The sequence below is a fragment of the Eleutherodactylus coqui genome, chromosome 3 (genome assembly GCF_035609145.1).
Source record: "Eleutherodactylus coqui strain aEleCoq1 chromosome 3, aEleCoq1.hap1, whole genome shotgun sequence".
NCBI lineage: Eukaryota > Metazoa > Chordata > Amphibia > Anura > Eleutherodactylidae > Eleutherodactylus > Eleutherodactylus coqui.
In genome coordinates, this window is record NC_089839.1 from 276,567,397 (window position 1) to 276,595,039 (window position 27,643).

The 27,643-nt window shown below is 45.5% G+C and overlaps 1 protein-coding gene across 1 annotated transcript in view; it reads left to right on the forward strand.

Annotated features, from left to right (window-relative positions):
* Positions 1–25,634, forward strand: part of LOC136621769 (histo-blood group ABO system transferase 2-like) — a 37,693-nt gene extending 12,059 nt beyond the window's left edge. The window contains exons 3-4 of the mRNA XM_066597478.1: positions 4,300–4,428; positions 24,918–25,634. Coding sequence (XP_066453575.1) covers positions 4,300–4,428; positions 24,918–25,602 — 814 coding nt within the window. The 3' untranslated portion in view covers positions 25,603–25,634. The remainder of the gene's footprint in view (positions 1–4,299; positions 4,429–24,917) is intronic.
* The last annotated feature ends 2,009 nt before the right edge of the window (positions 25,635–27,643 follow it).

Here is a 27,643-nt window from a genome sequence, read left to right on the forward strand (position 1 = left end):
CTCTTTTAGACCTGAGGACGCTCTCACAACGAACACTTTCCACCGCGATTAGCGTGGTGTTCAGAATGCCATGGTAATTGAAGTACAACGCTCTCATTAATTTCAATGGGGCATTGCAGACCTGTTTTTAACTCCATAATTTTCGAGCGCTGCTTTGATCCATACGAGAAATTCGATTGCCTCATCCGCATAGTCTTTCCTGATAAATGTACTTACGGTAATTATTAAAAGATTGATGTTATTGATATTTAACGTGAGCAGGAGGAATTTTCTGTTCATTATTAATAGAAATGGATTGACGTTGTTTAGTTAGTAGTCCTTAAGGAATCCCATTTGTACAAACACTTGCCACAAATGATTAGCAAGTATGTAGCTATGTATGGACCCTAATTGGAGAGCACAAATGTAATTGCATTCACAGAAAACTGACATATAACTTAGGACTAGTAATGAGTGGTGTGTTGTCATGGTAATTCCCCCCTAATTATCTGTCAGGTAATGAACTATTGTAGGTAAAGTCCATGTAGTTTCTATTTAGGTATAAAGTTCCTATTATTTTATCAGAGATCCAAAAAAGATCGTAGACAGGAAATTAACATCAATAAATAAAGTACTATTGTTACATTTGTGCATGGCGCAAGTACAGCGCAATCCCTGGACGTCACTAACATCTTAGACCAAGATGTAATTAATGTCCCCAATATAGACCTGTATGACATCACTAGAACACGGGGAACACACAATAGGGCAAGTAAAGGTAACAAAAATACGGGGATGGGAACACTATCCCTTACCAACTTTGGTGTGGCAGACTCTGCCTTGAAGCAGGGTGATTGCCCCTTTACGGGTGACCCCACATTAGGAATTTAGGGGGCCCAGTCTGTTCCTAGATGGAGAATAGGTAAGATGTTTAATACATATGGAAAGTGCAATATATATATATATATATATATATATATATATATATATATATATATATATATATATATATAACACAGAATAAGGTAGAAGTGAATAGGCCCCCCCACAGAACAAATAACCACAGGTACTTGGCTAAGAGGAATCTGCTGTCTTACCAAACACCGCAATCAGGACAATAACCAGCGCCCATGTAGAGGCGGGTCCAAAATAAATACACTTGTGGCTGATTGGCCAGCTGGGTGATGCAAGACCTTGTCAGCCAATCAGAAAGAGGGCAGCACAAATGTCTGTCGTAAATGTGAGTCGTGCTGATGTCATGACTTCACCGCAGCTCCACTTCCTGATTGTGGTTGCCGCAACAACTATAAGGCTGGGTTCACACACAGCAGGAATATTCTGCTGGGAAAAATCTTACAAATCCATTGCAAAATCTGCATCTGTTACACTCTGTTTACATCTGCATTGGAGTCTCTGTCATGGTTTTTGTCATTTTGACAAAAAAATTGCGCTGCATGCTGCACTTATTTTTCCCTTTAGATGATGTACAACTCAATGTGACCCAACAGACCCGATTATAGTTCAATGGATCATATAGAGTGAGATGCAAAAAAACCCCAATCAGAGAAATGGGGAGGAACAGAAGTCAGGCCACAGGAAACCCATTTAGAGCTAATTAAGACAGGCTTCCATTGCCCAGTAATTATAGAGGAAAAAGCAGTGAGCAGCTATGGGATAACGGTGACCAATTAAAACCTTAGGCCATTAAAGGGGTTGTCCCGCGCCGAAACGTTTTTTTTTTTTTTCAATAGCCCCCCCGTTCGGCGCGAGACAAACCCGATGCATGTGTTGAAAAAAAAAACCGGATAGTACTTACCCGAATCCCCACGCTCCGGTGACTTCTTACTTACCTTGCGAAGATGGCCGCCGGGATCTTCACCCTCGGTGGACCGCAGGTCTTCTGTGCGGTCCATTGCCGATTCCAGCCTCCTGATTGGCTGGAATCGGCACACGTGACGGGGCGGAGCTACGAGGAGCAGCTCTCCAGCACGAGCAGCCCCATTCAACACGGAGAAGACCGGACTGCGCAAGCGCGTCTAATCGGGCGATTAGACGCTGAAAATTAGACGGCACCATGGAGACGGGGACGCCAGCAACGGAACAGGTAAGTGAATAACTTCTGTATGGCTCATAATTAATGCACAATGTACATTACAAAGTGCATTAATATGGCCATACAGAAGTGTATAGACCCACTTTGTTTCGCGGGACAACCCCTTTAATTAAACTGGGACCCTGCAATTTAGTGGCATGGCCTTCATTGGCTAAGTTCCCACTGCTGCACATTCTGGTTTTTGTGCCACTTAATTCAAGGACATCCCAGTGGTTGATGGTCATATTTTCCTGATAAGGGATCACTTGTACATCAATAATACCATCGCATTATCTACAATGCAGAGTACCAGCATAGGAACATAGCAGCACTGTAGTCAAATCCATATTAGTGCAAGTCTCCTGAAGGGGCTAATCCAGAAGCTCCAAAACAGTCCAAACTCTTAGAAGACCATGGAGAAGACAGCACATGCACATAAAAAAAACCTTTTTATTTCACCCTTTGGAACATTTCAGTTCCTTAGAACATTTCTCAAGCAAATTAATGGAAGGAGGGGAGAACTATTACAAGCATACCTGCAAATAGTATAAACAGACACTACGTATTCTTCATTCTGAACTGTAATTGTATGTTTAGTTTATCATTATAAATAATAATAAAGCGGGGTGGTTAAGGGGCGGGGCTTATCACAACGTATGATTTTACCTCTGTCGTCATAAAAAAGTACAGGGCCGTTTCAAAAACGACAGGGAGCAAATTCTGCAGCATTTCTGCATCCAAATAAACAGTCAAAATCTGTACCAATGGTGCGAATTTTGACTGAAAATCAGCTGCATAACAGCAACTGGTACCGGAAGCGGAAGTCGGGAAATATGAAATCAGCTGTATATACGCACGCTGATTTTCAGTCAAAATTTGCACCAATGACATTGATTTTGACTTTTTTTGGATACAAAAATGCTACGGAATTTGCCACGGAAATTTCTGCTGTAGATATTCTGCAGCATTTTCACCACGTGTAAACATACCCTGTCAGCTTGAGGTATGCTGCCACATGCAGAGGGGCCTCAGCAGTAAAAGCGTTCCCTATATCTGCCTCAATAGTAATAGTGTCCCCCACAGCGGCCTCACTAGTAATAGTATCCCCCACAGTGGCCTCACTAGTAACAGTGACCTCTATGGTCTGAGTGGCCTCAGTGCTCTAATACTATTACTACTGAAGCTGATATAGGGGACACTATTACTAATATTTATGTCGACCCCAGTAGTAAATCGACCCCAGTAGTAACAGTGACCCACCACAGTAGCCCCTGTAGTAATAGTGCCCCCCACAGTGGCCCCAGTAGTAATACTGACCCCCCAGCAGTGGCCCCACAGTGGCTCCAGTACTAAAAGTGACCCCCACAGTGGCCCCAGTAGTAATAGTGCCCCCATAGTGACCTCAGTATTAATAATGCCTGCACAGTGGCCACAGTAGTAATAGTGACCCCCACAGTGGCCTCAGTGCTAATACTATTACTACTGAGGCTGATATAGGGAACAGTATTACTAATAGTGTCCCTTATATTGACCACAGTAGTAACAGTGACCCCCACAGTGGCTCCAGTAGTAATAGTGACCCCCACAGTGACCCCAGTAGTAATATTGCTTCCACAGTGGCCCAGTAGTGATAGTGACCTTCACAGTGGCCTCAGTGATAATACTATTACTATTGGGGCTGATATAGGGGACAGTATCGACCCTAGTTGTAACAGTCAACCCCACATTACCCCCAGTAGTAGTAGAGCCCCCATGAAATCCATATACTTACCTTCTCCTCCCGGTCTTCTAAGCGCCATTGCTCTTTCTCTTCTCGGGGCTGCTGCTGTGGGAGGAAGTGCCTCCTCCCCTCTCCTCTCCTGTCTTGCGGAATCAAAGAAAACAGGGAGCCACAGCACCTTGGCTGATAATCACTATAATGGTGACCAGGCATCCCGAAAGTAGGACAAATGGCTGTCCCGCCGGAAAGTGGGAGACGGGGTCCCAAAGCCGGGCTGTCCCGCCTAAATCGGGATGTCTGGTCAACTTATTATAGCTTTATTAGTGGAAAAAGTATCCATCAAAAACTTAACCTATATTTATAAGAGGTAATTTCTCCAGCAATACAATCTCTTTAAGTAAGAAAATTGAAGTGGACACACATATTACGTATATATTTTTGCGGCAAATGTGACATATCTAGTTATTTTGACATCATTCTTGTGTTTTTTTTTGCTTGTTTTCACTAGGAAAATGGCCCTCAATGTTCTCACTCCCTGGCTTGCCCCAATCATCTGGGATGGAACATATGACATTAACATTTTAGATAACCAACACAATAGTACAAGAATTGGACTGTTTGTGTTTGCTGTCAAAAAGTAAGTATATAATGAATATTAACTGAGGGTAAGGAAGAACAGAGCTGCTTGAAATTCTTTTCATAGTGTTTCTTTCATTTTTGAGTCAAGTTGTTAGGACGTTAAGATCATACAACAGAACTGGAAAACCCTTAAAGGATGTGAATGGAGATAAAAAAACAAATGAGTAATCTCTCTCCAGAACATTACCAGCCCGCTCCACCTCCATTTAAGGAGCATTTTTCGCCCTTGTGTGAACGCACAGGAGCAATAATTGCTGGGACGACTGTCGAGCTCTTAAAGATAGTGTGTCACCAGGAAATTATCCATTATATAAGTCCTATTTTTGTGTTAAACATATTTTTAAAGAATTTTTGGTGATTTTTTTTTACAAAACATTTTCAGTCACAATCTGTTTTTTTTTTTTAAATTCTAAAAAAGTTCATTTTTAACACTGAGCACGGAGCTTAATAATAGGCGGATACTTTCTGATGTGTAGAAGCCAAAACCAAAAATGGCAACAGCACGCAAAATAAATTTACTATCAGAGGTGTACGTACCTATAATCAATACTCCAACCACATTAAATAATGCAAGGTTCTTGGTATATAATTTGATGAAATTACATTGGCCCATCTACCAAGATCCAGGTGACCAAGCTCTCAGATGGGTGCTAACTAGAGATGAGCGAGCACCCAAATGCTCAGGTCCACGTTATTTGAGTCGGGCTTTTTGTAAAATTCAAGAGCTCTACTCGATTAACGAATCCCATTGACTACAATGGGAGACTCAAGCATTTTTGTATGTGGGACACCGGGTCCCAAGCTTTTTTTTCTTTTTTTCTTGGTTCGTGTTCTCTCTCTCTCTCTCTCTCTCTCTCCTCCTTCCTGCCAGACAAAAAATTTGCCAAGAGGAGCCAAAAGCTGGGGCCGGGTCGAACAGGATTTGATGCTCGTTCAAGTAACAAGCACCATCGAGTACGCTAATATTCGAACGAGCATCAAGCTCGGCAGAGTATGTTCGCTCAACTCTAGTCCTAACACTAATATTAGGTGGTAAATCTCAACCTAGGAAAGTTGGGTTCCTACCTCTCAGAATGCTCCTTTCTTGAGACTTAAGCCTATAAATAAAACCAGGGAAGGTAGGATACCATTGATATGCTCCAGTAGGAGGGACAGAAGGTAAATGGGCGGCAGGTGTGATGGCAGCAAAAACTTCACAATATTTGTACAAAATCTGTGGAGAGAACTTTGCAGCCGTCGTCTCACTGACATCACAGGCAGGATTACACTGAGAGGTAACACCTATATGTAGATAACACAGGATCCGGCAGTCACAATAGGTGATCAACGGTGACTATCTAGTTGGTCTCCCTACAAAAAAACCTCTGCACAGCCAGAGCATGTCTAAAACAGTCTCTCATACAAGTCCATTGTGTGAACAGCCCATGAAGCTGCTGTAAAGCATCTCTCTAAATTCTCTGCTTGCTGTTAAATGTAGCTCAGGAAAGATGGCCGCCCCCACAGTCATATATAGACAGCAGAATAAAGAATTGTATCAGAAAATAAAAACAGGAAGTAGTATGTTTCTCTATCTGGTTTTAATTATTACAAACAAATTTTGATGATATAGTCCCATTAAGAACCTGAAAGTTGTCCTATATAAAATGACCCTAAGGTAAGTGTTTCTTCTTTCATTTGCTATCACAAAATGCTCTATAGACACATACTGTTGGAATAAAAGAAATGATACCACCCGAACTTTTCCTATTTATTATCATGAGACACAAATATATTATTAGCACTTTATAAAGCATTTGTGCGGCTCAGAAAATAGATGCCCTGAAGTTGGAAAAGATCCACAGAAGAGCAACAACAATAATAAATTAACATAATGAAATGTTTTCCACTTTGAGATTAAAAGAGAAAGGGAAATTGATTAATTTGTACAAATTTATTCACGACCCATACAAAAAATACAGTAAAAGTTGTTCACTATAAAGTCTCCTCAATAGAGTTGAGCCCAGAAAATTCATCCCAAATGGTGAAAATGGGTTTCATGTAAACTAAAGAATGAGGTGAAAGCAAACTGGTCTCTGGTGCAACCTTCTTAAAGGGGTTGTCCCGTGGCAGCAAGTGGGTCTATACACTTCTGTATGGGCATATTAATGCACTTTGTAATGTACATTGTGCATTAATTATGAGCCATACAGAAGTTATAAAAAGTTTTTCACTTACCTGCTCCGCTGCTGGCGTCCTCGTCTCCATGGTTGCCGTCTAATTTTCGCCGTCTAAAATGGTCGAATGGCCAAATTAGACGCGCTTGCGCAGTCCGGGTCTTCTGCTTTTCTGAATGGGGCTCCGGAAGTGACGTCAGACGCCAGTAGCAGCGCGCCGAGGCAGAGGCACGAGCGGGGGGTCTGAGGGAGACAACGGACCAGCCGATACCGGCGCCCCAAGGTGACAGGAGCCGGCAGGAGGAGTGCAGAAGCGGAGCGGAGCGGAGCAGCAGCGGGTCTCGGAGCAGCAGCAGGAGGGCAGAGTGACAGGTGGAGTGAGCGGCCGCCGGAGCAGAAGCAGGTGCAGGTGCGGGGGCAGCAATCAGAGACCGGCAGTAGCGGAGGGGACCAGAACGAAGCAACTGAGACAGGAGGGCAGAGTGTGCTGATAAGTATCTACCTCTACCTCTGTGTGTGTTTGTGAGCTGTGTGTCTTCTGTGTATCTGGTTAGTTGTGTCTTCTGTGTATCTGGTTAGTTGTGTCTTCTGTGTGTGTGTGTGTGTGTCTGGGGGTTTAAGTGTTTGTGAGAGGGGGAAAGAAGAAAAAAAAAAAAAAAAAAAATTTTTGTGAGCGCGTGTCAGCGGGTAAGCGTTTGCGCGAGAGCGGCAGCGAGTGAGCGGTTGCAGCAGAGTGTGAGCAGTTGAGTGGTCGCAGCAGCGGGTGAGTGGTCGCAGTAGCGGGTGCAGCGGGTGAGGGGTTGCAGCAGCGGGTGAGGGGTTGCAGCAGCGGGTGAGGGGTTGCAGCAGCGGGTCAGCGGTTGCGGCAGCGGGTCAGCGGTTGCGGCAGCGGGTCAGCGGTTGCGGCAGCGGGTCAGCGGTTGCGGCAGCGGTTGCGGCAGCGGGTCAGCGGTTGCGGCAGCGGTTGCAGCAGCGGGTGAGCGGTTGCAGCAGGGTGTGAGAGGTTGCAGCAGGGTGTGAGAGGTTGCAGCAGCGGGTCAGCGGTTGCAGCAGTGGGTCAGCGGTTGCAGCAGCAGGTCAGCGGTTGAGCGGTTGCAGCAGCGCGTGAGCGGAGTGTGAACAAGTCTATCTTCACTACTTCCACAAGTAAATTGTAGATCCCCATTAGGATGAGCTCCATGCCTGGCAATGTCATCCAGTGTGCTACTTGTGCAATGTATGCGGTCCTTGATCAGCCGATCGAGGGTGCATACTGTTGCGCAAGATGCGTGCACGTCGAACATTTAGAAGCCCAAATTCTGGATCTAAATGGGCAACTGGCAACACTGAGAGCCATTGACATCATGGAAAGGAGTTTGGTGCTCACTGAGCAGGCACTCGCTGGGGCAGAGGAGGGGGCGGACGGTAGTACGGAAGTGCAGGGGGAGCAGGCAGTCAGCTGGGTGACAGAAAGAAGGAGGGATAGAGGGAAGAGAACCAGGGAGGCTAGTCCTGAACTGGCACAACCCAACAAGTTTGCACGATTGGCAGATGAGGGGGATGCCATTACAGAGCCAGCACCGCTGCAGCACGACACGCCCTCTGAACGCCAGGGGGATGACTGCTCCAGTGAGACGGGGACGGGGAGCGCAGGGCAGGCTAGACAGGTTCTAGTGGTGGGGGACTCAATTATTAGGGGGACAGAGAGGGCAATCTGCCATAAAGACCGGGATCGTCGAACGGTGTGTTGTCTTCCTGGCGCTCGAGTTCGACACATCGCGGATCGGATTGACAGATTACTGGGAGGGGCTGGTGAGGATCCAGCAGTCATGGTGCACGTTGGCACCAATGAACAAGTTAGAGGTCAATGGAGGGCCCTCAAAAATGATTTCAGGGACTTAGGGTCCAAGCTCAGGGCAAGGACCTCCAGGGTAGTTTTCTCGGAAATACTACCTGTACCTAAAGCCACACTAGAAAGGCAGCAGGATCTTAGGGAGGTAAACAAGTGGCTCCGGAGTTGGTGTAAGAAGGAGGGATTTGGGTTCCTGGAGAACTGGGCTGACTTTGCGGTCGGCTACAGGCTCTACCGTAGGGACGGGCTGCATCTAAATGGGGAGGGTGCAGCTGTACTGGGGGAAAAGATGGCTAGAAGGCTGGAGGAGTGTTTAAACTAGGGACTGGGGGGGAGGGCAAAATGAGAAATAGTGGGGTAGCCAGTGTAATTAGCGATCTGGGTCCAAGCAAAGGGAATGGGGGACGAGCAGGGGGTGGGGTTAGTACAGTTAGAACTGATAGATCAGCCATAAGTACGAATAGCAACAAAACAAATTTAAAAAACAAAAAAAATGATATAAATTGTATGACCACGAATGCACGAAGTCTGATCAGTAAAGTGGGCGAGCTTGAAGCAAGAATGACTGATGAAAGTTATGACATAGTCGGAATTACTGAAACATGGCTTGATGATAAGTGCGATTGGGCGGTGAATTTGCAGGGGTACAATCTCTTCAGAAGAGACCGAAGGAACCAGAAAGGGGGAGGGGTATGTCTGTACGTTAAATCGAACTTGAAGCCGAGGCTACGGGAGGATATAGGGGTAGGAGACGAACAGGTGGAATCTCTGTGGGTAGAAATACAGGGAGGAAAAAATAACAAAATCCTGATAGGGGTCTTCTATCGACCACCAAAAGCAACAGAAGAAACTGAAGACCTACTACTAAGGCAGATAGAAGAGGTGTCAAAACGAAACGAAGTAATTATCATGGGGGACTTTAATTACCCAGATATAACATGGGAGAACGAAACCTGCAAATCTCACAGGGGTGATAAGTTCTTGAGAGTAATTAAAGACAATTACCTGAACCAACTTGTGCAGGAACCAACAAGAGGGAGGGCCATTCTGGACCTAGTGCTAACTAACAAACCGGACCGAATAAAGGGGGTTCAGGTTGAGGGGCACTTGGGGAACAGCGACCACAATATAATCAACTTCCAGCTGTCAATCAATAGGAAGCCTTATCAGGGAGAGACAAAGAAACTAAATTTTAGTAAAGCAAAATTTGATGAGCTTAGAACTGCTATCGGTAACATTAATTGGGACAACATCCTCAAAAATATCAGTACGGAGGAAAAATGGGAAAAGTTCAAAAGGATCCTAATCACCTCATGTGAGCAGTTCATTCCCTTTAAAAATAAAAGAAACTCAACTAAAAGGAAACCAATGTGGCTCGACAAGACTGTACGAGGGGCAATAAACGAAAAGAAGAAAGCGTTCAAACTACTAAAGCAAGAAGGCAGCGAAGAAGCGCTAAAATCATACAGGGAAAAAAACAAAATATGCAAAGATACGATCAAAACTGCCAAGGAGGAAGCAGAAAGACGGATCGCAAAAGAGAGCAGAAACAACCCGAAGCTATTTTTCAACTACATAAACAGCAAAAGGATTTGCAGGGAGAGCGCTGGCCCTTTAAAAAACAATGCAGGAGAAATCATTGATGATGACGAAGGGAAAGCAAATCTACTAAACAGCTTCTTCTCAAGTGTGTTCACCAAAGAAAAGGAAATGCCACACGAGATGCAGGGGAATAAAACGAACCCCTTACAAAATATCTCATACCTAACGCAGGAGGAGGTGCGGAAGCGTCTAAAGAAAACTAAAATTGATAAATCACCGGGCCCAGATGGATTACACCCAAGGATACTAAAGGAACTAAGTGACGAGATAGCTAGGCCGCTATACCTAATATTTCTAGACACTATCAAGACCGGAGTAGTACCATTGGACTGGCGCATTGCCAACGTGGTTCCAATTTACAAAAAAGGGAGCAAAAGTGAGCCTGGTAACTACAGGCCAGTAAGTCTCACTTCAGTAACGGGAAAAATTTTCGAGGGGATTCTGAGAGACGCCATCGATGAGTACCTCAAGGAGATTAAGGGAATAACTCCTCACCAGCATGGATTCATGAAGGGTCGCTCATGTCAGACAAATCTGATCAGTTTCTACAATGAAGTAAGCTCTAAGCTGGACCAGGGAGAATCTATTGATCTTGTATATCTGGACTTCTCTAAAGCCTTTGACACCGTGCCACATAATAGGCTAATATACAAAATGAGGCAGCTCGGACTGGGCGAAAACGTGTGTAAGTGGGTAAAAAATTGGCTCAACGATAGAAAGCAGAGGGTGGTAATAAATGGTTCGTACTCTGATTGGACCACAGTCGCTAGCGGGGTGCCACAGGGTTCAGTATTAGGCCCCACTCTGTTCAACATATTTATTAATGACCTGATAGAGGGGCTGCACAGCAAAATATCAATATTTGCAGATGACACAAAATTATACAATATAATTAATGCAACGGAGGACAATGTGCGGCTACAAACGGACCTGGATAAGATGGGGGCTTGGGCAGAAAAATGGCAAATGAAGTTCAATGTTGAAAAATGTAAGACTATGCACATGGGCAGGAGGAACGGATGTCACAAATATTCACTTAATGGGGTACCGCTGGGGAAAAGTGATATGGAAAAGGATCTAGGGGTATTAGTGGATAATAGACTAAACTGGAGTAACCAATGCCAGTCAGCTGCTGCAAAGGCAAATAAAGTCTTGGGGTGCATTAAAAGAGGTATAGGGGCGAAGGACGAGAACATCATCCTTCCATTATATAAGGCACTTGTCAGGCCTCACATGGAATACTGCGTACAATTCTGGACACCGGTGCTCAGGAAAGATGTCACAGTGCTTGAAGGGGTTCAAAGAAGGGCAACTAAACTAATACATGGAATGACGGGACTGGAATACCCAGAGAGGCTATCCAAATTGGGACTATTTACTCTAGAAAAAAGAAGGTTAAGAGGCGACCAAATAACCATGTATAAGTACATGAGGGGACAACACATGGATCTCTCCCGCGATCTGTTTACACCCAGGACCACGACGGTAACAAGAGGACATCCGCTACGATTAGAGGAAAGTAGGTTTCATCACCAACATAGAAAGGGGTTCTTTACTGTAAGAGCAGTTAGACTGTGGAACTCTCTACCGGAGGAAGTGGTGATGGCAAAACCAATAGAGGAGTTTAAAAGGGGACTTGATGTCTTTCTGGAGAAGAAGTATAGTACAGGATATAAATATTAGGTTAAGGGTCAATCCTGGTATACAGGCAGGTAGGAACTATTAGGGGTTGATCCAGGGAACAGTCTGATTGCCATTAGGGAGTCGGGAAGGAATTTTTCCCCCAAAAGGGCTAATTGGCTTCTGGCCCTGGGGTTTTTTGCCTTCCTCTGGATCAACACAGTAGGATAGACAGGCTGGACTAGATGGACAATGTCTTCATTCGGCCTTACATACTATGTTACTATGTTACTATGTGTAGCTCCGTGTAGCTCCGCCCCATCACGTGCCAATTCCAGCCAATCAGGAGGCTGGAATCGGCAATGGACCGCACAGAAGAGCTGCGGTCCACGGAGGAAGAAGATCCCGGCGGCCATCTTCACCGGTAAGTATAGAAGTCACCGGAGCGCGGGGATTCAGGTAAGCGCTGAGCGGTTTTTTTTTTTAAGTCCCTGCATCAGGGTTGTCTCGCGCCGAACGGGGGGGGGGGTTGAAAAAAAAAAAAACCCGTTTCGGCGCGGGACAACCCCTTTAAGTCGTAGATGGAAGCACAAAGGTGAAATGGGGAACCTAACTTCTTTATCTCCTGCTTCTCTCAAACAGTGGGCGCACAACTAAGTGTGTACCCTCCAGCATAACTGAAGAAGAAACTTATTGCCTTGAAACATGTCTTTTTACTAATTAAAAGAGAAGTTAAAGGGGTTTTCCAGGGAAATACTATCGATGACCTATCATCAGGATAGGTCATCAATAGTTGATCGTTCGGGATCCGTCGCTTGGGAACCCGACCAATCAGCTGAGCGGGCTTATGCTGTAAGCACCGCAATAACACAGAGGTCAGAGTGGAAGCCTCAATGCCAACCTCCATATAGTGGCCGGCGCTTGTAACTGCAGGCACGGCTCTCATTGATTTCTGTGTATTTACGGTGCTGACAGCATGCGCCCGCTCAGCTGATCGGTTAGGGTCCTGAGCAATGGACCCCGGCCGATCAACCATTGATGTCCTATTCTGATGATAGGTCATCGATAGTATTTCCCTGGAAAATTCCTTTAAAGGAGATGTCCCGCGCCGAAACGGGTTTTTTTTTTTTTTTTAAACCCCCCCCCCCCCCCCCGTTCGGCGCGAGACAATCCCGATGCAGGGGTTAAAAAAACCACCCGCACAGCGCTTACCTGAATCCCGGCGGTCCGGCGTCTTCATACTCACCTGCTGAAGATGGCCGCCGGGATCCTCTGTCTTCATGGACCGCAGGGCTTCTGTGCGGTCCATTGCCGATTCCAGCCTCCTGATTGGCTGGAATCGGCACGTGACGGGGCGGAGCTACACGGAGCCCCATAGAGAAGAGGAGAAGACCCGGACTGCGCAAGCGCGGCTAATTTGGCCATCGGAGGGCGAAAATTAGTCGGCACCATGGAGACGAGGACGCCAGCAACGGAGCAGGTAAGTATAAAACTTTTTATAACTTCTGTATGGCTCATAATTAATGCACAATGTACATTACAAAGTGCATTATTATGGCCATGCAGAAGTGTATAGACCCACTTGCTGCCTCGGGACAACCCCTTTAAGTTCAACATTTTGCCTTTGTGCTTTTCTCTCCAACTAAAGAAGTTGCACTGCAGACCAACTGTATTTTAAGATGTGGGACTTGTGGATGATGATAACAGCAACTTTATTATCTTCAGCAGATGCTCCAATCCAGACATATGAATGTTAGTATGCTTCTCATGTGGTATGCAAATGATAGGTGGATCATCCGATGGGTGGTTCACCTCCCATTCTGGTCCGGGCTATCTCCCACCTTCAGCTCCTAAACATGCCCCTAGAGTCTTGACTGACACTTCCAGCTCTGGCTGCTAAGGACATTTTGCATTTCTAATATTCTGAGAGACTTGTGCATGTGCAGTGACATCATTCCTGATGTAACGGGCCAAGATACTTGAAATGCAAGACATCTCCAGCATCCAGAGCTGGAGATGTCAATTAAACCTCCATGGGATGTGTTTAGAGGCAGGAGGTGTGATAAAGCTCAGACAAAAGCTTGAGGTTGAACTTTGATAATATGGTCCACCTGTAGAGATGAGCGAACGTTTTTGTATGCTGTTTTTGTATGCAGCTATTGGTCCATGTCTTGCCTTTAATGTGCGTCAGATGTGTATCTTTTCAGCCATAACTGAAGATCGAAGTGCTGTCTGAAACGCGTAGGTTAAATCCGGACATGCATGCATACTTTTAATGCTTTGGATGACAGAATAAAGAATCTTAAAGACTTTTAACTTTATCCATGACTGAGTGCAGGAACCTCTTTGATCTTTGAACTATGTAAATACTACCCTACTATTCTGATTACATCAAACTAGCTCATAGGAAATAATGTGTATCTAATAGAAATGAGCGAGTATACTCGCTAAGGCACTTTACTCGAGCGAGTAGTGCCTTAGCCGAGTATCTCCCCGCTCGTCTCTAAAGATTCGGGGGCCGCCGCGGGTGACAGGTGAGTTGCGGCTGGGAGCAGGGTGGAGCGGGGGGGGGGGGGGGGAGAGAGAGATCTCCCCTCCGTTCCTCCCCGCTCTCCCTCGCCGTTCCCCGCCCCCCGCCAGCCCCCAAATCTTTAGAGGCGAGTGGGGAGATACTCGGTTAAGGCACTACTCGCTTGAGTAAAGTGCCTTAGCGAGTATACTCGCTCATCTCTAGTATCTAAATACAATCATGACGACCATTTCAAATGTGTGGTCCTTTATACAATATACATGTGACATTGAATGTATTTGTAACCAGAGAATTTACAAGTACTGTATATGAATGCACTACATGTAAGGCCCTCATTAAAACTATTTGGGCTCAGGGATTTCAGTTTAAAAATCCATTTTGCCTTCTCTTTTAACAATATTGATTCCTAGTTGTTTTTCCCTGAGACCAGTGTGCAGTGTTAGATACTATTGGGCACTGTGATAAAATTGGGGTATCATACATGAAATTATTCAGTTTCATATGCTAAATGACACATAGTCTAAATTGTTGAATAGTTTTACCAACACAAATCGAAGATCACGGACATATACAATGGATCTAAAAAGTCTACATACCCTTGTTAAAATCCCAGGTTTTTGTCATGTTAAAAAAATGTGATGGGGGCGGGGCCTGATGGCAGATAGAACGGTAGCATAGCCGTGAGCTCTGCTAAGAAAGTCGACAAGCAACTACATCCTGCTTCATTGGAGGGACCCCAGTGAGCAAAGTTAGAGACTTACCCTGCCGGGATGACAAGCAGGAGAGCGGCAAAGCCGGCATTCAAGTGGCTAACTGACTTCTTCCCTGCAGGGGAGCAGGGGGAGGAGGAGGAAGCACAAGCCACACTCATGGTGGCACCGAGCGCTGCTGTCAGTGATATGGAGCAGCAGAAGGGAGCAGCGGGCCGGGAGGACACCAGACCCCATGGATTGGGTAAAGGATCTTCTCCCTGTCCCTCACCTGCCGAGAATACCACCGCCAGCATATATCCAGGGAGCCCTGCAGCATCTCCCAGAAGCGCGGAAGAGGCCTCACAATCCTCAGTGGAGGAATTAAAGGGGTTGTCTCGCGAAAGCAAGTGGGGTTAAGTACTTCTGTATGGCCATATTAATGCACTTTGTAATATACATCGTGCATTAAATATGAGCCATACAGAAGTTATTCACTTACCTTTCCTGCGCTGGCGTCCCCGTCTCCATGGCTCCGTCTAATTTCAGCGTCTAATCTCCTGATTAGACGCGCTTGCGCAGAAGGGTCTTCTCCCATCTCTTCGCTCCGGCACGAGCCGGCATTCTGGCTCCGCCCCCTTGTACGCGTCATCGCGTGGCTCCGCCGCCATCACATGTGCCGATTCCAGCCAATCAGGAGGCTGGAATCGGCACATGTGACGGGACGGAGCTACGCGATGACGCGTACAAGGGGGCGGAGCCAGAATGCCGGCTCGTGCCGGAGCGCATATTAGCACTAACTGCTTAGGTTAAGCAGCGCTGCTGATTAGAGCCACCTGATTGGCTCTTCGGCACCACGTGACTACACAGCGTGCACGCGCATTGCCTTCAGCAGCCGTGCACTACACACTACAGTTAAGCAGACGTGCACTACACACTACACTTAAGCAACACGGGGTTAGGTTTAGGGTTAGGGTTAGGGTTAGCTAAACCTAACCCTAAACCCCAATCCTAAAACTAACCCTTAACCTAACCCTAAACCCTCAAACTAACCCTACACCTAACCCTAAATCTAACCCTTAAGCCTAACCATAAACCGTAACCCTAACCCTAACCCCGTGCTGTTTAAGTGTAGTGTGTAGTGCACGTCTGCTTAACTGTAGTGTGTAGTGCACGGCTGCTGAAGGCAATGCGCGTGCACGCTGTGTAGTCACGTGGTGCCGAAGAGCCAATCAGGTGGCTCTAATCAGCAGCGCTGCTTAACCTAAGCAGTTAGTGCTAATATGCTGCCGGAGCGAAGAGATGGGAGAAGACCCTTCTGCGCAAGTGCGTCTAATCAGGAAATCAGACGCTGAAATTAGACGGAGCCATGGAGACGGGGACGCCAGCGCAGGGAAGGTAAGTGAATAACTTCTGTATGGCTCATATTTAATGCACGATGTATATTACAAAGTGCATTAATATGGCCATACAGAAGTACTTAACCCCACTTGCTTTCGCGAGACAACCCCTTTAACATTTACAGGGCAGCAATGTAAGCCCCAGAGTGGGAGCCATGACAAAAGCAGACCAATGATAGAGACCAGTGCCAGGGAGATGCAGAAACTGCAGAGGCAGAATGAGGAGCAATGTAAAGACCCCCTGTCCTTACAAAATAACCATGAGGCTGCTGAAGATCCCCTTCTAAACATAGTGTGCAACAATCAAGCTGCTTCAGAGCATTTTGTTAAGGAAATGATCTTAGCTTTGAGAGGGTCTATACAGAATGACGTGACTAAATTTAATGCATCAGTCAACTCTAACATCACAGAGCTTGGAGGCAGAGTAAACCACTTGGAACACAAGATAGGGGAGGTGACTGGTTCACATTATTAACTAATAGATGCCCACCTCTCGCAAGCTGAAGATCTTGAAGCTATCAAACATAAATTGGTGGACCTAGAAGATAGGAACCACTGCAATAATGTTAAAATCAAAGCAGAGGAAAGAACTATAGACAGGGCACATAGGCTACCCTGTCCAAAAACAATCTCTGAGAATCTTCCCAGAGATATCATAGTGCTAATACACTATTACCATATCAAAGACGTGGTGATGTTCACAGCAAAAAAAGCTACAAATTCTGCCTGGACCTTTCGACAAGACCAAAATATTTGCTGATCAAGCAACAATGCAGAGTAGAAGGAAGTTTTTCCTCATAACCACAATCCTCTGAGAAAAGAAATTTCCCTACAAATGGGGCTTCCTGAGAAGATTGCTTGTCTCGTGGAAGAATTTCACCTATAATATTCCCAAGTCGGAGGAGGGTCAAAAGCTTTAACACAAGTGGGACCTTCTGGACTGGGCAGTGGCTCCACCAAACCGTCTACCCCAAGTTTGGTCTACCAAGTCGACGACACGCCCGTGATGGTCATCATTCTCCAGACTTACCTACAGAAATCAACGCTTCAGGATCCCCGAGCAAAAAGGCTTAGTGGCTTTCTCTCCAGATGGCTAAACATTTTTCTCCCCCATGGGTTTACCTAAGTGGTGGTCACAGCAGGTGCCTAACCATCAGAGCTCAAAAGTTCTCCCTTTTCCTCTCCCTGCCAGAGAAATAAAACCATCCGCATTAAAAAAAAAGAAAGATGACCAACACTTCTGGTTCCTTCCCAAACATCCATTCAGTTCCCCAAGATCTACTACATAGTGGTTACAAGTATAAAAGGATGACTCCACATCTCAGAAGTTTCGCAATTGCAGTAAATTTTCTATCCATCAATGTGAAAGGCCTCAATGGCCGATTTAAAAGGCACACCCTATGGAAAGAAGCAATATCAGCAAATGCAGATGTCGTCTGCATGCAGAAGACTCATTCGGCAGAAGGAAAGGGTCCTAAGATCTCCCACCCTAAGTTCCCCTCCATTTTTTTGTCTATTACAGACAAAAAAAAGCAGGCGTCATGGTGGCTATTAGGGACACCCTGGACTTTAGTCTGATTGAATTGGTAGTCGATGAAGGCGGCAGATAAATTGTAATGGTATGTAAGATAAACAGAATGTTAATGACGTTAGTTAATGTGTATGCGCCCAACTCCTCCTAAGTTAAAGGGGTGGTCTCGCGAAACCAAGTGGGGTTATTATGGCCATATTAATGCACTTTGTAATATACATCGTGCATTAAATATGAGCCATACAGAAGTTATTCCACTTACCTGCTCCGTTGCTAGCGTCCTCGTCTCCATGGTTCCGTCTAAATTCGCTGGCAGCTTGCTTTTTTAGACGCGCTTGCGCAGTCCGGTCTTCTCCTTTCAGCACGAGCCGCTTCAGTGTGCTCCCCGCTACAGCTCTTCTGCGCATGCGCAGACGAGCTGTCACTGCTCGGGAGCGCGCTGGAGCGGCCATTCTGTACCTTCCTCTGTTAGAGGAAGGTGCAGAGCTGCCGAGCTGTCCGGAGAAGCCGCTGAGCTGTCCCGCCGTCCAGCTGTCCTGGTAAGTGATGGGCCGGGGGGGCTGCCGCTGCGCCGGGCTGCGCCGGGCTGCGCCGGGGGGGGGCTGCCGCTGCGATGGGGGGGCTGTCGCTGCGATGGGGGGGCTGTCGCTGCGCCGGGGGAACTAGCGCTGGTCCGGGGGGGACTGTCGCTGGTCCAGGGGGGGCTGTCGCTGCGCCGGGGGAACTAGCGCTGGGCCGGGGGGGGCTGTCGCTGCGCCGGGGGAACTAGCGGTGGGCCGGGGGGGGGCTGTCGCTGCGCCGGGGGAAATAGCGCTGGGTCGGGGGGGGGGGGCTGTCGCTGCGCCGGGGGAACTAGCGCTGGGCCGGGGGGGGCTGTCGCTGCGCCGGGGGAACTAGCGCTGGGCCGGGGGGGGGGCTGTCGCTGCGCCGGGGGAACTAGCGCTGGGCCGGGGGGGGGGGGGCTGTCGCTGCGCCGGGGGAACTAGCGCTGGGCCGGGGGGGCTGCCGCTGTGATGGGGGGGGGGCTGTGCCGGTTACCTTCTGCCTGGCGGTGGGTGACAGGTCGGCCGTGTTCACTCCAGGGGTCCGGTCGGCGGCTGCGGGGCATCTGGTTGCCATGGAGACACAGCTGGTAGCGTCTCGGGAGCGCGCACGTCGGGCTACAGCAAGCGATGCGAAAAGAGCTGGCGGCCATCTTGGGAAAAAGTTTTATAAGTTGCTGAAACGCTGGAACGGTAAGTAGAAACCAGCTAGAAAAGTCATTTACAGGGGTAATTAGTAATGTATGTTTAATTAGGGGGACTGGGCAAAAAAAAAAATTCACTGCTTCCTCGAGACATCTCCTTTAATTTCTTGAACAAAGTCATGATAATCACCAAAAAAGTGATGATGGGCCAACTGTTGATATGTGGGGCTTTTAATATTATAGCCGACCCAGAATTTGACACAAGAAGCCGTTGCAGGTCTTCTGCTTCTTCCCTTTACCCTTGGCTTACCAAGGAAGAATTATACGATGTATTTAGATGCATAAATGCGGGATCAAGGGAATTCTCTTTCTATTCTCCAAGGCACAAGACCTTTTCCAGGATTGACATGTTGTTGACCAATTTCTATCTCCTCCCTAAGATTCAAAAAGCCTCGATAGGGACGTCATCTTGGTTCGACCATGTTCCTGTGTTCCTGACATTGGTGACCTCCTCCAATCCCTCCCCCTCTAGAATTTGTTGTAACAATTCACTTTTGATAAAACTCCCCAAATATATGGAAATTTTTCACCCAGCCATCCGAGACTATCTCTCTCTCAATGACTCCCCGGATATTGGCCCCTTCACTTTATGGAACGCCCATAAATTGTTAATCAGAGGAATTATAATCCAGCAAGGTTCCCGATACAAAAAAGAAAAAGAAAGTGAACTTCGTTCCCTTCTCTTATCAATAGAAAAAATAGAACATAAACTAAGCTTGGGCCCCTGTACGACTTTATATTTGGAACTGCTCAGAGCAAGGCACAAACTTAAAGGGGTTGTCCCGCGCCGAAACGTTTTTTTTTTTTTTCAACCCCCCCCCCCCCCCGTTCGGCGCGAGACAACCCCGATGCAGGGACCTAAAGAAAAATCCGCACAGCGCTTACCTGAATCCCCGCGCTCCGGTGACTTCTTACTTACCGGCTAAAGATGGCCGCCAGGATCTTCTCCCTCGGTGGACCGCAGGGCTTCTGTGCGGTCCATTGCCGATTCCAGCCTCCTGATTGGCTGGAATCGGCACGTGACGGGGCGGAGCTACACAGAGCCAGCATCCTGCACGAGCGGCCCCATTCAGAAAAGAAGAAGACCCGGACTGCGCAAGCGCGGCTAATTTGGCCATTAGACGCCGAAAATTAGGCGGGCTCCATGGAAACGAGGACGCCAGCAACGGAGCAGGTAAGTGAAAAACTTCTTATAACTTCTGTATGGCTCATAATTAATGCACAATGTACATTACAAAGTGCATTAATATGGCCATACAGAAGTGTATAGATCCACTTGCTGCCGCGGGACAACCCCTTTAAAGATATGATGCTGGCAGAACACGACAAACATGTTAAACATTTAAAAGCAACATATTATGTGGCCAACAAGAAATTTAGTAAGCTAATGGCGAACAGAATCAAACAAAGATGCATCTGATCTCCTATACCCATCAACGAACCACAAAATTTTCCACCCCAAAGAAATTGTAGAAAAGTTTAAACAATATTATGAAAGGCTTTACAACTTTAGGGACAACTCCTCAACTCCCCAACATTCCGGAGAGAAGATTGAGTCATTTCTATCTAGCATAAACCTTCCCTTACTGAGTGAAGACCAACTAGATAGTTTAAATAAACCCATCACGGTAAAGGAAATCACAGATAAAATCCAGAAATCAAAGAAAAATAAAGCCCCGGGCCCAGATGGTTACTCTAATGAATGTTATCAAAATTTTTGCCAAACCTTAGCCTCACAAATGAGGAGGGTTTTTGATGCAGCGATGTTCCGGGGGTCCCTTACAGCTGAAATGTTACAAGCCACCATAGTGACGATTCCTAAGCAAGGGAAAGCCACCACCACACCAGCAAACTTTCGCTCTATATCTCTAATAAAGAGTCAAACCAAAATCTATGCAAAGATCCTGGCTTAACACTGGTTCAGAATAATAGGATCCATTGGGGTTACGCTTTTTCTGCTCTACAAAAATTTGGATTTTCTGGCAATATTATAAATGCTATCCAGGCCCTGTACTCCGCACCCTCAGCTAGAGTTCTAGCAAACGGAACACTCTCCAATACCTTTAACATCACCAACCCGTCAGAGCTGTGCCCTTTCTCCCATTCTATTTATCTTAATTATGGAACCCTTGGAAGAGTCTATTCACATAGATATGAATATTAGGGGTATCCCCTTGCCACTCCGACAGCATAAATTGGGGCTCTTCGCTGACAACATCATTTTTCTACTCCCCCATCCCCTTAGCTCCCTTCGTGCGGTCTTAAATGTTGTGGAAGCTTTTGGCCAGATGTCTTATTATAAAGTCAACTTTACTAAGTCCCAAATCCTAAACATTAACATTCCCTCTCAGCTCAAGGAGGCTATAAGACTGGAATCCCCCTATTCATGGGAAAAGAATACCATCCCCTATCTGGGAATCAATATTTCCTATCCTATTAAAAGAATCCTATCTCTTATTTTTGAACCATTGTATGCAGAACTTGGAGACAACCTAAGTACTTATGCTAGGGTGGAATCGTCATGGTTAGGCAGAGTGGTTGTTTATAAAACGATGATTCTGTCTAAAATCCTGTAAGACTTTCGCACAATGATTATCCTTGTCCCGATGAAATACCTCACCCAACTACAGAGGCAAAGATGGCGTTCATCTAGAATATGAAAAGACTCAGGGTAGTGGCTTCTATTTTGTACTCAATGAACGAGAGAGGGGGACTGGAGTACCTAACCTAATCTCTCTCTCCCATGATTTGATGCTCGTTCGAGTAACGAGCACCATCGAATACGCTAATACTCGAACGAGCATCAAGCTCGGCAGAGTATGTTCGCTCAACTCTACTCCAGATCAAAAATTATATTGAAAACCACCTTCCTCTGACTCTCTCACTTCCAATATATCTTTATAACTTTCTATTTAAACCATTCCCCTTCAAGTTGAGTATGTGCTTTTTCTATGAAATACTTGTGGGGAAAAGGGAATTAGAGGAAAGATTGTCCACCTTCTTAACTGGGAAAGAGACAGGAATTCCTCTTTCTCCCCCAACAGTGGTCGAATGCCTTTGCATGGGCCCACAAGAGCTCCCTGAGCGCTAACCTTTTGGAGACTCACTACAAGCTAATATCCAGATGGTACTATCCTCCCACTAAAATAAACAGAATAGACCCAGGAGCATCTATGCTCTGTTGGAAGGAGTGTGGGGAAATGGGTTCCCTGATCCAAATTTTTGGGAGTTGTCCATACTTGCAGCCATTGGGGAATTGAAAAAGTGCATGCAAAGCATAGGAAAATCACCTCTCATATTCTACTTTCAGTAAAACTTTCCAGAGCCAGGTGTTGGAGATCTCCTGCCATTTTATCCCTACAAGCTATTACAAAAATGGTATCCAAGCACTGCTCCTATGAAAAACTGCTTGCAATTAAAAATGATACATTGGAGGCTTATAAATCAGTGTGGAATCCTTGGCTCCACTTTATACAAGCGAATGATATATAGATGGGTTTGATCGGGGGTCATCCAACACCTGAAAGCTGGCCAAACTGGTACTTCTATATTTTGGGATCTGAAAAAGACAATTTCTCAACTGAAAATGTGGCTCTAACGTTCCCTCTCTTCCCACCCCTTCCAGACCCCTTCCACCCCCCTCCTACACTTACCTCCCGACTCCCCCTCACTCTCACCCATCCCCATGTTAACTCATGTTCATGTTAAAGTTAACTGTATGCAATATAAAGAAAAAATTGGAAAGATTCATATGTATCTTTTTCAAGAAAAACTTATTGAGAGAAAAAGAAAAAAATCGACAAAATGAGTCATTTCAGATTTATTTCCACCTTCAAAGTGGAAATAATCCTACTAGATAATCTACTAGATAATTCCTACTAGATAGGAAATAATCCTACTAAAATCCTACTAGAATTCCATTGAAAAACAAACTGATATTTTTTAGGGAGGAAAAATGAAGAAAAAAAAACTAAACTAATGTGGTTGCATAAATATACACACCCTAGAACTAATACTGTATACTGTGTTGATGTACCCTTTGACTTTATGACAGCATTTAGTCATTTTGGGTAAGTGTCTGTGATGTACAGGCAAGGAGGAGGCTTAGATTATGGAAAGACTGGTACCCAACTCTCTGAGACTGCAAGTCTACTGGGCGAGCGACCATCACCTACGGTCATAATTCTACAGCAATCCACCTGGCCCTGCACTGCAAACCAATTTGTCCCGCACCGGACACAGGAAAGAAAGAGAGGGGACGATACTTATTGATCCCGCCTCTGTCCTCGATCACTTTGCAGTATTCCTCTTCAGCTTTTTAGCAGAGGCTCGAAGGTTTTGTGCCATAATGGACTGATATTTGGAACTGTTCATGATTCCCTACATCTTGATTAACATCCCAATTCCAGCAGCAGAAAACAATTCCAAAGGATAATGCTGCCTCCACCATCTTCACTGTGGGTATGGTGTTCTTCTGCTGGCGGGCAGTGCTGGATTTGCGCCAAACATGCCTTTTGGAATTATGGCCAAAAAGTTCACCCTTGGTCTCATCAGACCATAACACGTTCTCCCACAGACTTTTGGCAGACTTAATGTATGTTTTGGCAAAACATAGCCGGGCTTGGATATTTTTCTTTGTTAGAAAAGGCTTCCGTCTTGCTACCCTACCCAGCATCCCAGACATATGAAGAATACGGGAGATGGTTGTCAGATGCACTACACAACCAGTACTTGCCAGAATCCCTTGCAGCTCCATTAATATTGCAGTAGGCCTCTTATCAGCCTCCTGGACCAATTTTCTTCTAGCCTTTTCATCAATTTTTGAGAGACGTCCAGTTCTTGGTAAAGTCACTGTTGTGCCAAATTTAATCTACTTCTTGATGACCATCTTCACTGTATACCATGTTATAAATAATGCCTTGGAAATTGTTTAGCATCCTTCTTCAGACTGACACCTTCCAACAATCAGATCCCTTCGACGTGCTGTAAGCTCTTTACGGCTTTTGCTGAAAAATGCAGGAAAATCCTACTAGAAGAGCTGAACTTTATAGGGGGCAAATCAGAATCACTTTAAATAATGGCAGCTGTGTATTGACTACTATTTATCATGAGTTTAAATGTGATTGGCTAATTCTAAATACAACCACAACCCCGAGATATAAAACGGTTTTTACACTTATTATACATTATTATAGCTTTGTTATTTTTATTTTTCTACCCTAATTGATTTTGGTTTGTTTTTCAATGGAATTGCACAGATAATGGGTCACGTTTAGAAATGAGCGAGCGTACTTGCTAAGGCAAACTACTCGAGCGAGTAGTGCCTTATGCGAATACCTGCCCGCTCGTCTCAAAATATTCAGGTGCCGGTGAGGGGCGGAAAGCGACGGGGAAGAGCGGGGAGCAACTGGGGGGAGAACTCTCTCTCTAACTCTCTCTCCCCTAGCTCCCCCCTACTCAACATATTCTGGCCCATGTGAAAACACCATTAAAAGTTCAATATAGAAGACAGGCCTGCTTAATTTGCTCTTAATAGGTTGGACAAAAACTAAAAGAAAATGCAGAATTTTAAAGTGACCCACTAAACAAATGAATCAGAATATAATAACCTGTCACATTAATGTAGGTATATAATTGCTGTTGAGAAAAATTCTCTTGAAGACAAAACTGATTATTAAATAGTAATATTAATGGGGTCATTCCACTAACAAAGTAAAAAAATGCATTAGCATAAAACATAACTCTAATGTTAAAAATACTGTATACAAACAATGCTTTCGTGACTTCGTAAACGTCAAGAGGATTGCAGATGATTGCTCCAACACAGATCATAATGAGAAACATGACATAATCTTATAATAATGAAGTAAATGTATTCCTTTCAGGTATATCCGGTTTCTTCTGCCGTTTCTGGAGTCTGCAGAGCGTTACTTTATGGTTGGTCACAATGTTATATACTATGTATTCACTGACAAAGTCAATGAAGTAGTTAAACCCAAAATGGCTGATGGTCGCATCTTGCAACTTCATTATGTGGTTTCTGACCAACGCTGGCAGGATGTGTCAATGAGAAGAATGGAAATCCTCACAGTCTTTACTAAGGAGCATATGGCAAATGAGATAGACTACCTGGTGTGTGCTGATGTAGATATGGTATTTAATGATCATGTAGGAGTCGAAATACTTGGAGACCTGGTAGCTACGATCCACCCTGCATACTTCCTTTCTGAAAAAGGGACTTTCACTTATGAGCGTAGACCAATTTCTACAGCGTACATACCTCATGGACATGGAGACTTCTATTATATGGCTGCCCTGTATGGTGGAAAAGTGGATGAGATTTACAAACTCAGTATGGCATGCCGAAAGGGTATAGTGGAGGACAAGAAAAAGAATATTGAGGCTGTGTGGCAAGAGGAATCTCATCTCAATAGGTATCTAGTGTACAATAAGCCTACCAAGGTGCTTTCGCCTGAATACCTCTGGGACACTAACCTGCCCAATGGTGAACTCATCAAGAAGAAGAGGTTTTTAGCAGTGCACAAAAACCACAAAGAGGTTCGGAACTAAAGTGCTGTTATATAAATATGTGATATTGTGTATGCAACATTTTCCAACAGTAGAGAAACTAGAAACAATTTTTGCTGCATGCAATGCATTCAGAAAGTCTTTAGACTCTCACTTTTTTACATTTTATGTTATAGCCTTGTACAAATTGTAAAAAAGTTCAAGTTTTCCCTCATCATCCTTCACTCAATACCCCATAATGACAAAGTAAAAACAGAATGTTAGACATCTTTGTAAAGTTTAAAAAAAATAAAAAAATAACATTTTGCATTGACATAAGTATTCACACCCTGTACTCAATATTTAGTTGAAGGACCTTTCGCAGCGATTACAGCCTCCAGTCACAAGGTTTGCACACCTGGATTTGGGGATTTTGTGCCATTCTCTGCAGGTCCTCTCAAGCTTTGTCAGGGTGGATGGGGGCGTCTGTGGACAGCCATTTTCAGGTCTCTCCAGAGATGTTTGATTGAGTTCAAGTCAGGGCTCTAGCTGAGCCACTCAAGGACATTCACAAAGCTGTCTCTAAACGACTCTTGTGTTGTCTTAAGGCCCACTTAGATGGGACGAATGTCGGGCACGGGGGCTAGTATCGCTGGCTCACTCACAGAGCAGCCAGCAGGGGGGCGGGGAGGCTGCAGGAGATTTTACTCCTTGCTCTCCTCTGGCTCTCCCTATTTGACTTAACATAGCGGCCGTTCAATACTGAACAGCTGCTATTTACAATGAACGATCATTGTTCAGCTCATCGTCCATCATTTATGCAGCATAAATGATGGACGATGAGCTGAATGATGATCGTTTAGTGTAAACAGCAGCCGTTCAGTATTAAACCGCCGCTATGTTAAGTCAGTGGAGAGGAGCGGGGAAGAGTAAAGCGTGAAATCTCCTCCAGCTCCCCCACTGAGAGCCAGTGATACTAGCTCCTGTGTAGCAGCATGAGAGCAAGTGTGTGCGCGTACAAGTGTTGGACATCGTTTGCCCAACATTCGTCCTGTCTACATGAGCCTTTAGCTGTGTGCTTAGGTCTATTGTCCTGTTGGAAGGTGAACCTTCTGCGCAGTCTGAGGCTCCTTGCTCTCTGGATCAGACTTTCACTAAAGGGCTTTTCCAAGCAAAATACTATTGATGACCTATTCTCCTGGTAGGCTATCTGTAGTTTATTGACTGGGGTCCGCTGACCGGGTCCTGTTGTAAGTGCTGGGGATACACAGGGGTCAGAGTGGAAGTCACTGCTCAAACCTCTGTGTAGTGGCCAATGTTTGTAACTGCAGGCTGCAGTCTCATTAACATTAATGGGAGCTGTACCAAAGCTCGAAGCAGTGGCCTCCACTCTGACCCCTGTGTATCGCAACACTGACAGTGGGCGGCCAATCAGCTGATCGCACAGAGTCCTGTGCAGCAGACCCTAGCTGATCTTCTATTGATGACCTAGTATTGATTATTATGTGGAAAACCCATTTAAGAATATCTCTGTACTTTGCTTCTTTCAACTTTCCATCAACCCTGACCAGTCTCCCTGTCCCAGCCACTAAAAAACACACCTATAACATGATGCTGCCACCGCCATTCTTCACTATAAGGATGGTATTGGGCAGCTGATGAGCGGTGCCCAATACCTGGTGCCTGGTTTCCTCCAGACATAACGCTTAAAACTGAACCGAAAAAATTCAATCTTGGTTTCATTAACCCATAGAATCATGTTTTCCCCAATCTAAGAATCCTCTAGGGGCTTTTTTGGCAAATTCCAGCCAGGTTTCCATGTGTCTTTTACTGAGAAGAGGCTTCTTTGTGGCTACTCCACTATAAGGGCGCCCACCCACTGGCGATTTTTTTTCCTTTGCGTTTTTTCTCAAGAGCAATTAGTTTTGAATGTACTCCTGTCCACTGGCGTTTTTTTTTTCAGTCCGTTGCAATTTTTAACATAGGAACTGTCAGTTGCATATGAGTCCTTATTTTTCTCTTAATGCACCCATAAATGTCAATGTAAATTAACGGAAAAAGCCGCGAAAATGCCGCGAAAAACGCCGCGGAAAACGCGCCAAAA